This window comes from Salminus brasiliensis, chromosome 2 (genome assembly GCF_030463535.1).
Source record: "Salminus brasiliensis chromosome 2, fSalBra1.hap2, whole genome shotgun sequence".
NCBI classification, from domain to species: Eukaryota; Metazoa; Chordata; class Actinopteri; order Characiformes; family Bryconidae; genus Salminus; species Salminus brasiliensis.
In genome coordinates this window covers 43289320-43301027 of record NC_132879.1, presented here as the reverse complement: position 1 = coordinate 43301027, position 11708 = coordinate 43289320, and the positions used below count along the sequence as shown (strand labels likewise).

General features: G+C 39.5%; 1 protein-coding gene across 1 annotated transcript; it reads right to left on the bottom strand.

Moving 5' to 3' along the window:
* Positions 1 to 2712: 2712 nt before the first annotated feature.
* Positions 2713 to 11708, bottom strand: pwp1 (PWP1 homolog, endonuclein). The gene is made up of 15 exons (XM_072673882.1): positions 11527 to 11708; positions 11346 to 11404; positions 9411 to 9583; positions 9010 to 9095; positions 7590 to 7686; positions 7370 to 7480; positions 6844 to 6971; positions 6116 to 6180; positions 5926 to 6022; positions 5497 to 5558; positions 5282 to 5393; positions 5066 to 5156; positions 4277 to 4398; positions 3846 to 3951; positions 2713 to 3726 (listed from the first exon to the last, which is right to left on the bottom strand). The coding sequence occupies exons 1-15, from the start codon at positions 11590 to 11592 to the stop codon at positions 3635 to 3637; spliced, it is 1467 nt and encodes a 488-aa protein (XP_072529983.1). The 5' UTR covers positions 11593 to 11708; the 3' UTR covers positions 2713 to 3634.

Below are 11708 nucleotides of genomic sequence, written 5' to 3'. Positions count from 1 at the left end.
GTCTCTGGTCTGATCGCCCAGATTAATACTAGAATATTGAAAGTGCTTCTTAAACGTTACATGGATGAAATTGATTTAGCTTATGTTTACCATCAGCATATTTTAACCCATCAACCCATTTGTATGCTTTCATAGGGGACCACAGAAATATGTCTAAACGCAAAACGCAACATTTAGTGCCCATGTATGCACATATATACACCTCCCTGGGACTGCTCCCACAGTTATCACTATTAAATATGGATTTTTATTAAGGATGAATTTCACAGAATTAAATCTCTTAATTTATACTATATATATATATATATATATATATATATATATATATATATATATATATATATATACACTACAGCTCAAAAGTTTGGGATCACAGTGAAATTTTCTTGTTTTCAATTGAAACACACTTAGGATTATGACATAAAGCAAATAAACAGGACATGCAGACATTGTCAAAGTAAGAAATATTGATTTTAATGAAAATTATGACTGTGTACTTCAAATTTTGCCTTCATCAAAGAAGCCACCTTTTGCAGCAGTTACAGCCTGGCATTCTAGCTATCAACTTTTCGAGGTAATCTGATGTGATTTCACCCCATGCTTCTGTAGCATCTCCCACAACATGGATTGGCTTGATGCAGTCTTCCTCCATACCATACAGTCAGGCTGCTCTCACAACAGCTCAATAGGGTTCAGATCCGGAGACTGTGCTGGCCACTCTGTTATAGTCAGAATTCTGGCTGACTCCTTATTTCTTAAATATTGCCAACACAATTTGGAGGTGTGTTTGGGGTCATTATCCTGTTGTAGGAAATTGGCCCCAATCAAGCGCTGTCCATAGGGTATGGAATGGCCTTGTTTCTTTAAGATCCCTTCCAGTCTGTATAAATCCTTCAAAGCATCCCCAGACCATCACTCTGCCTCCACCATGCTTGACAGATGGCATTAAGCATTGGTCATGCATCTTTTCATTGGTCCTGCGCCTCACAAATGTTCTTCTGTTTGATCCAAAGACCTCAAACTTGGATTCATCTGTCCAATGTCTTTTCTCTTTGGTCCATCGCAGTCTTTTCTTTTTATTGGCCAGTGTAGGGTATGGCTTTTTCTTGGCAATTCTGCCAGATCATCTGATACATTGTGAAATGGACAATATTGTTTGTGAATTGCATGAAAATGTAAAATTTGTGATCCTAAACTTTTGAGCGGTAGTGTATATATATATATATTTATATTATATTCGATATCCTTTCTCTGAGCTGCTTGGAGTGTTTGTGTGTGTGTGTCTTTTTTTGTAGTTTATTTGTAGTCAGGAATACTGATTAACCAGTGACTGGACCTTCCAGACAGGTGTATTTATACTACAAGCACTTGAGACACATTCACTGCACTCAGGTGATCTCCGTTTCACTAATTGAAAACATTCCCCACACCATTACACCACCTCCACTAGCCAGATTTAGCCCAGATCTTGTGAGCCTCAGCAGAAATCGAGTTTCATCAGACTAGGGTACATTTGCCTGTTTTCAGCTGGCTGGTTTGAGTGAGTCTGTGCTCAGTGCAGCCTCATCTTTCTGTTCTTGGCTGACAGAAGTGGAACCTGACCTGGGCTTCTGCTGCAGCCCATCCGCCTCAAGTTCATTCTGAAATGCTTTTTTTGTTAACTACAATTGTACTGAGTGAGTATCAGTTACCACAGTCTTTCTGTCAGCTCAAAGCAGACTGGCTATTCCCCACTGACCCCTCATATCAACAAGACGTGTCCATCAGCAGAATTGTCACTCACTCCACTGCACCATTCTGAGAAACCTTTAATGATTGTTGCTGTGCTGAAAATCCCAGATCCTGGAAACACTCAAACCAGCCCAGCTGACACCAAGAATCACACCATGTGAACAATGAATGAGATCAGATTTTTTTCCCCACACAGCTTTCTTTTTCACATTGGTGATTATAGGTGTAGACCAATGCTTTAAAATGAGTGATTTATCATTTATTCAATTATAAATCATTTAAAACATTTTCCTCATGTTCATGTGTTGTATTATATTTTGTATGAGGATCAAAAACAGTCATGAGTTTTTCCCCCCCAGAGAGATCGTGTGAAACTACAGCTGCTGTAAGTTTAAGATCTGTCTGGGTGGGCTGCTTGCTCATTGTGACATAAAATTGAGCTGAAGCTCGTGCTTCTTGCTCATGCCAAACCCGAAATACACCAAAACGGCTGACTTCACATTTCAGTTGCTGGGGTGGTGGATACAATAACAAATAACACATATCTATATTTGAACAAGTAAAGGGAAATGCAGGTTTGATTACTGTTACTCAACAGCATACTGTTATCTAAATGAACAAATGGACATAGCTAAAAACAGTAACAGCAGCTGGCTTGGCACAGACAATGGCTTAAACCTAAAGGCAGAATTGGCTGAATACATAATAAGCATGCATAATTTAGAGAATTATGCATTAATTATGCTAATTAATTGAAAAAGTTAAATGAAGTGTGCCTAATAGGTAAACCGCTGATATACAGTAGTATTTACATAGTGTATCAACAATACAATGCTCTCCATAATGTTTGGGACAACAAATGAAGTAAAGTGGACTGTGCAAAAAAAGTGTCAATGTCACAAACATTAGGGAGAAGAACACTGTAGTGAGTGTATACAAGATGAAAGCATCTACATCTTAGACAAAACAGACAATAAGCAATGAAACAAAATTTCAATTTATTTAGTTAACTGCCAAGAGCAGCTTATGGGTGTCAGGTTGGAAGATGCCAGATTTATTCCTCTCTGAAATGATCAGCAGTTGATAATTCCTAAACTTTTTTACCTGCCTAACCAGTCTTACTAATTCAATTAAGAACTATTGAGTTCATTAAGTTATGAGTACACATACGAGCTGGAAGTAACTGGGCATTAACACTTGCAGAAGAAACAGCAGATGCACTTTTACCTTTTGGCCAGGGATGCCCAAACTTTTACAAACAACTGTAAAACTGGGTAATTCAAATCCACTGTGGATGTGGAACTGGATCTCCATACACCGATCAACTGGTGAAAATTAAGATTGCAAACTAGACTCACCTCCTGTCTAAAGTGTCAAAACGACAGGAATCTAGAGTGAGATCAAGATTCACATACAATACCATTAACTTAAACCTGGGTTCATCAAAGTAGCCAAGTATCTCTGCCCTTGTACCCTTGACTTAACACCATTCTCTACTAATTACCTGCTTACATAAAAGCACATTATGACAGAAGTTCCTGTCACTGATTTGTAAATAACTGAATTCAAAATGTCTATAAACCTTTTACCAAAAAGGTGCGCATAACAGACAACTTCTGTTTGAGGCAAGTTTTGAATAATTAACAGCATAAAGCATAGTAACTGAACTGTGTTTTGGTCAGAGAAAACCACACTTCATCACCATTAAGGCCTTCTGCCAATTCAGCAACAGAGGTCTTTTTCTTAACGGTCCTTTCTCCCACTCCATAAACAATTATGGAAAAACTTCATTCCTATTAGCGGCAAGGAAGGACCTGGGATACTTCTTTGATGATGAAGTATCTGTTCCATTGGCTGTATTTGAGTCAAATGCATGAAGAACGTGGGGAACTGTAAACAGCTGTTAAGAGACCTCCATGTCAGCTGTACCACTGCTAGAAGCGCCAGACACGGTGTTAGCCACCAATCGCTCCCGACTGCCGAAAGCCTCTGCCACTGGGGACAAAAAACAAAAAACTAATTACAAATTTGACTGGTAACACTAGTAAGTAATTAAATTCAGCAACAGGTATTGTACAAGCATTTTTGATTTTGATTTTAAATAGGTTTCATACCAGCAGCTACATCACTGATGTCCCACACACGCAGTCCATCCTTCTGTCCTCCAAACGCATACACAAACGGCAAGTCAGGGCAGCAGGCTGCACAGAATAATACGCCCTATCGGACAAAGACATTGTTTAGCTACCAAAACATACTTTCCAGCAACTGGACAAACACTTCATCGGTACACAATGGTAGCAAAAATGCTAATGTAACTGCCAGCAGATGACAGTGGCTCACTCTTAATGTGCTTTCAGTAACTGTGGTTATTAGCATGTAAACATTATTACAGCCAATCTAGGTCAGCCCTAGAAACCCACAATTTTGCTTTTTCCCTGCTCTAACACACATGACCCATCTCTTGAGGACTCTGGTATTTAGACAGTCAGTTCCAATATGATCAAACATGTGGAATCATGGTGAAGCTGTTGTAAAGGTTTACCATTTTCATATCTCTGGAGTGAATTAAACTAGGCTTGTTGCCCAGGATGTCCCAGACTTTCACATGTTTGTCAGCAGATGAGGTAACTAGACAGCCATTGACCTGACTGCTGAGATCCATACCTAAAAGAAGGATTAGAAAACATTAAAGAAGACACACCAAGAATTTAACAAAAAACACTGTTTGTAGATTAACAGTAACATAAAAATACCACAATACAGAATAATGGCAGGCAGGATGTTGTGATTTAATTTCTGTACTTATCCTGAACTGATATTTCTGGCATTTTTGAAATGGTCATCTTTTATATTTTATACAGCCTTTTAAAAAAACCTCATTATCATATAAAATAAAAACTGAAGTAAACTGCAATACTGTTTTGTTGTAATGTTTTACACTATTGTAACATACTACCAAGAACAAGTGTCATTAAAAGGCTTAAAATGTTGTATCTGCATGAAAAAAATGAAGGTGGGAAAATACAGTAAAAGTAAAGGACAGGTTGCTGTTTTAATTTAAGACCTTATCAATGTAGTGTCCTACACTAAAATAATTATAGTAATAAATGTAAAATATGCAGATTCTCACTAAATGTATACGCAATCAAATGTCACTGTCAGTTTTTCTTAAAGCTCTCGGTGATACTCGTATTCAAAACATTTTGGGGGGGGGGGGGGGGTAAAGTCTAATAGTTTTACTGGAATTGTGGAATCATGCAATAAACGCAGTAGAAAGCATTTTTTCTGGTCTCATAAACCTTCCCTTTCCTTCCCTCCTCCGGTGTCCTACCTGACACTTCTCCGTCATGTGCTCTCAGCGTGAACACCAGCTTGTCTGACCGGGCATCCAAACAGTAAATAAAGCCGTCCTCTGTACTTGCCTAAAATGTACAGACATGTTTTATGCGGACAGATCCCAAAAATGCTAACTGTATTTTATGGGCAGAATTTATGCAAAACAGTTAAAAACAGCAATAAAAATAAATAAAAAATAAATTCCCCTCACAAGGAAGTTGCAGGGAGAAAAGTGATTCCACACCAGCCGCTCCACCTGGCCGCTGAACCGCCAGATACGATTACCGGATTCTGGACTCCGGCAGTCATACAGAATAGCCGACCTAATAAGCACAGACCGTAACAAAGACCAAAATTGTTACACCTGCAACGAAGACAGATCCATTAGAGGAAATTAGCCGAACTGTATGTTCTTGTTTGGCATACTTATCATAAGAGCCAGTGACGAGGGTCTGGGCTTCAAATGGGTGAAACTTTAGAGTCTGGACCTGAAACAAAAAAAGGACAGAATTTGAAACGTGTCCTTAATGTTGTATACATCACTGTCAGAATTTGCACAGAGCATTTACAATTAGGTAAGGTAAGACTGATTGGATTAGACCTTTGCCCTACTCTTACTTTATGTACTCATCAAAAGATTTTTCAGTGATGCAACAATAAATGCATATAAATATGCTTGATGTAAAATCTGCAGATTCTCAGTAAATATACAATCTAATGTCAATGTCAGTTTGTCAGCTCCCTGTGAAACGTTTGCTATAATAGATCATTTTTTTTGTTAGCAATGTTTTTTGACGCACAGTTAGGACGGTACAAGCTGAAGTTCAATGTATGATAACGATAAACAATACACACCTTGTCTGTGTGCAGCTTTAGTGTTGTTGCTGGTTTTCCTTGCACTAAATCCCAAAGAATCACAGTTTCGTCAGCTGAAGCACTGCCTAAAACATTCCTGAGAAAAACAAATTTCATGTTAGGTATATTACAGTGATTCATTCTTGGAAATGCTCTACATGCTAAGTGTATTAAACCCCTGTTGACTCACCTGACCAGTTTATTCCATGATAGGTCCAATACAGCATCTGTGTGTCCCTCCACACGCTCAGCGGCCTGGGAGGAAAAAGAGATGTGTGTGTCAAAAGTCATGTGATTACAAAAAACTAAAAACTGAATATAAAAGTACTGCTTTACAGCTACAGCTGCCACTGCCACATTTTTTTATCTGTTTAAAAGGTAAACAACTATACATTTTTCAGACATTCTGATCGGTTTCCAATTTCAAATCAATTTCAAATCATAAAATCACACGAGGACGGGGTGTTGGCGTTGTTGAGCCTTTGTAGGGTATGAACATGCTAACATTTACACACTACAGGCAGGACCATCCACCACAGGGGGTGGGGGGGTGGGCTAAACTACCATAGGTGATCAAACTGAAACCTGCCGGAAATAATAAATTAAAATAATTAAAAATGCCTGCTGAATGCTGGTTGGCTGTCTGTACTCGTGCCATCTAGCCAGCCATAAAACACCTTAAAAGCCGGTACAAAGATGCAGCAGGTGAATTTTCAACTTGATTGGACAAGTGATGACTGAAACATTTAAAAACCAAGGGCGTTGTGTGTGAGGATTGATGAGGATTCCTCTATTCAAAATAAGGGTGCTTGAAAAGGCATTGTCTGAATGTTTTTACAAAACTGTCAGTTAAAGCTGGCCAGCTTCTCAGAGCTTATACACTTGACCAGGATCATATATCATATAAACTGACAGTACCTTCTTGCTTTTCTTGGTCTTCTTGGCTTTCTTGCTGCCCAGTGAAAACACAGGCTCTAGGCAGTCTACCACATCAAGGTCCCACACATCTATAACAGGAGTCATGTTCCCTATAGCTGCATAATTCCCTGTGAGAAATAACACAGCAGATTACAAAAGGTCAGATAGAGTACTATACAGAGCACTGTACAGAGTACAGTTTCAAAACATAGTAAAAGCACTGTGTTGAAAGGAACATGATCACTGTGTATGGCATGCAATGTTACACTGGGCCATTCACATAGACTAGTGTGCTTCTACTTTTCACAGTCTTTCTACATATAATTAACATTGCTACTCAGATACTGTTTACATGTAGAAGTACGCCTTACTTCTCAGTACAGGCTCCAATTACAGTGATCTTATAACTAACCATAGCCTTTAATAAGTACAGCCTCTTTTGTAAACAAGCAGTTAATAAAGCTTTTATCTCTTGCCTTCACACAATGTCTGAGAGATAGACACAACCATACACTGATGCGTTTACCTGGTCCTTCATCAGGGTTCGGGTCAAAGTTTAGCCACTCTATGCTCAGCGGGTAAGCAGGGAGGAGGATGTCATGATGAACGTACAGAGAGTCCTCTTCAGGGTTATACACTGAACACAGGGACATATTCCATAACTATCATCAATTCAACTCAACTGTGCAGATAATTCAACAGAGAAACACCAAACGTGTTTAATGAGAACCATAGAATTTACCTACCGTAAACCTCCAGGTTGCAGCAGTCCTTCTCTGCCCTGCCAGCCAGAATAAGGTTATCTGTAGACTTAATCTGGAAGTCCTCTCTTTCATACTGGTCCTGTGATAGTTACAAGCAGATTATTTACATAGAGCTAAACAAACCTTTGTTTGAAATGCAGGAGACATGTACAGTATTCAAGGAAAAGCTGGCAGGGAAAAAGCATGTGCAGACAGCAACAGTACGGAGTCACAAAATTCAAGGCATTACAGCGTCCCAACCCTGGCATGGATGCATGTTAGGCCCTGTCCACACTCAGTGTTTTTATGTGGGCAGGCAACACAGCTTTGTGAAAACTTGTGCGTGGTTGTTCATGACTAATGACTTTTTCCCCCCCCACACAGTGACAATGTACTGCGCTCACAGTTACAAACAGCTACAGAGACTACACTTCTCTGCATGATCACGAGAGCATGGGTTGATTCAGAGGCAGCAGCACTGCCACAGAAACATAAAGATGGTCTATGGTAAATGTTTCTTTTTCAATTTGTGCTACAAAAAGAGAGGAGTGAGATCTTGTACACAAAGGTGGAAAGAGGATTTTCCAAAACAGCTGGAGATGAAGAAATAATATATATATGTGTGTGTGTGTGTGTGATGTATATATATATATATATATATATATATATATATATATATATATATATATATATATATATATATATATATATATATATATATATATGAAGGAGACCCAATATATATTTTTAATGACATATGATATATGACACCATGATTTTAAATTATATATACAATTTACACAGAAAATGTACATACTTGAAATGTCTAAAACATCTGCATACAGAGCTGGGAAATATTACAATACTTTATCGCATTGTGATGAATTCTGTTAGCGTTATACACAACATGCTTTTCTCAGCATATCAAGGATACCGTTAGTGTCTAATAAACACTGATTAACTGCAACTTTCATAACCAACAGTGTAACAGTATAGACTGCTTTAATTAGATAGAGTGCAGCAAATGTTGAATACAAATCACTATATTCTGTACAGAACAGTACCTGAATAGTAGTTTATAAGTTACTGGTGTAATTAGTCCTTGATTACATGTACTATGATAAATATGTGTGTATTGTGACTGTAATCAAATACTGTATAGAGGGTGAGCACTGACATCATGTTCCCGCTGGAACACGCCCCTTTGACATATAGCCAGGAACGTCCAGCTAACTGAGGCTCAAATCACACATGTGAGAGAATAAATCCTCATACCTGAGAGCACAAAGTTGAGTGAATGGTCTTTTTTCTGTCTTTTTGCCACTCAGTGGGCGTGGCAGCAGTAATGTCACATGCATACCCTCTATAGCATGCTCTATTCACAGGAGGTGCACAGATTCTTCTTGTGGTGTGTCTGACTTACTGTATCTTTAATGGTGATGTAAGGGTCTTCTTCATTATTGCCAAACACAGTCAAGCCCGCCAAACTGTCCCCAAGGTTGGCCGTCTCTAGATCACAAAGTGGACAGACAAGCATACTCAGGTCAATGGAGTGCGCAACTGGAGTCAAAAGGCCAGGGCAGTGGGGAAATTTCTTAGTGTCACAGCAGAAAAGGGACAGAAGGACACTCGGATGCAAAAACTTAGATAAATCACCAATATATACACAAATAAATAATAGAAGTAAAAAGCAACAATATTATTTACAGATTATTTACAGGTAACTGCAATTATTTACAGGTAATTAGGTTCCTTACGCAATTTCACCCAATTACAACAACCCTCCCCCTAAAAAAAAATAAAAAAGGAAGAGATATGATATACCTATGTCCTGCTCATCATATCTGTCCAGGTCATACTCAGCAAGCTCATCATTTTCCTCTTGTTTTTCATCATCATTATCCTTCATTTCTTGAGGTGATGAAGCTTCAGTTTCCTCATGCTTATTTGCTGTGCTCTCATCCCCATCCACCTCCTCCTCTTCATCATCATTTTGCCTGAACAACATGATTAAAGCATATTTGTCATCAGGGATGCACATAATGTTGACATCATATTTCGCCAGATAATTGTTAAAACATTGTCTGATGTTTCGATTTGACGGATACTATAAACATTTCGCTGTAAGCTAACTCTGCGGAACACGGACAGAGCAAGGGACAATACGGATGTTTTTCATAGCCAGACTAAGTGATGACAAGCTAAAATATATGGTTGGTGTGGCGCAACAGTTAACACCACTACCTGCCAGTGAGCTACCCCACGACATGGGAAACTGGGGTTCAATTCCCGGTCTGGGTGACTGTGCTGTGCTACACCAATAAGAGTCCTTGGGCAAGACTCCTAGCACTACATTGGCCCACCTCTGTAATACAAGTAACCTTGTAAGTCGCTCTGGATAAGAGCGTCAGCTAGATGTCATAAATGTAAATGTATCTATTATATCTGAATATCTGAAATTCATTTATTTGTAAAATTACGTTATATGTTGTGATTTTCCCACGTAATGATGAATTGAGGTAGATGTACAGCCAATTACTACATTTTTTTTAAAAGGTTTGCATATCAGCATATATTTGCTTGTGAAATAGCATATATTGGACTTAGTCCACTGTTCCCATCCTTAAGCATACACGCAGTACACAAGGTTAGTAAATACTTTAGAATAATGGGGATTTTCTTTGATTATCTGAACACATACACAACACAAAACACAGTACTTAACAAACACATTACTTCAAGTTTGTGTCCTACACAGACGACTCTCTTCGTGCTAAGTATTTGCACCATCACGTTCAATAAGATTATGTTGTGCTTAGGAAGTAGACAACAGTAAATATGCTAAAACACAAGAAAGCTGCCGTTGTAAAAAGGCCATGAAATGACTTCACAAACACAGAACCCTACCAGATTCATTTAACACTTGACACCTGAAGGATGAACACATTAATGCTTTTCAATAGCACCACAGAGCAGGTATTATCTGGGTGGTGGGTCATTCTCAGCACCGCAGTGACACTAACATGGTGGCGGTGTGTTAGTGTGAGTTGCACTGGTGTGCGTAAATCAGACACAGCAGAGCTGCTTAAGGTTTTAAACTTCTCAGCGTCACTGCTGGACTGAGAACCGTCCACCAACTGCAAATACTGAGCCAACAGTGTCCTGTGAGCAGGGTCCTGTGACCACTGATAAAGGACTAGAGGATGACCAACACAAACTGTGCAGCAACAGATGAGCTTCTGTCTCTGACTTTAATTATCTATAAGATGAACTAGGTAGGAGTGTCTAATAGAGTGGACAGTGAGTGGACACAGTGTTTAAAAACTCCAGCAGCACTGCTGTGTGTCTGATACACTCGTACGAGCCCAACACACACTAACACACCACCACCACATCAGTGTCACTGCGGTGCTGAGAATGATCCACCATCCAAATACTACCTGCTCTGTGGGGGCGTGAGCATTGAAGAACAGTAGGAAAGTAAGAGAGTATGCAGAGAAACCTATTGACTACAGGCTGGAATTACAGAACAACGAAAGTGCTCCTATATGGGAAGTGGAGCTCATTCCAAACCAGTGGTGGTGGTCACAATATTCTGGCTGTGGCTGTGTATAAATATATAGTTACCCACTTTAACAACCACCACGATCGCATTCTGTTCAAGACTCACTTGGTCTCTGAATATTACAAACAGGCAGTCATTAATACCTGTCGACAGACCTGACCCAGACGCACAGGTCGTCCAGAAAAGACATTTACCGTAGTTCGTCCTTTGCCTCGGCTATGATGCGCTGCAGCTCGTCTTTACTCAGTTCCACCTGAGAAAGAAAAAAATCAGAGATGAATATCCGAGTCCGTTAGAGATCAGCAGAGGTCTGTCAGCGCGTCAGAATCGACTCCACGTTAGCCTCGCCAGTGAAGTTACTAACACCTCACTCACTTTATCTGGGGTTTCCTTGGAAATCCCTCTTTTCACCCATCCGACGCAAGTGATTTGAGAGCTCATGGCTGCGACGGCGATTTTCTTTCACTGTTCTGCTCTGTCTTCAGTCCGCAAAACACCAAGCATGCCAAATCTGCGTGCTTCAAAACACGAGGGTTTCCGAGGTCCTTCCACTGCCT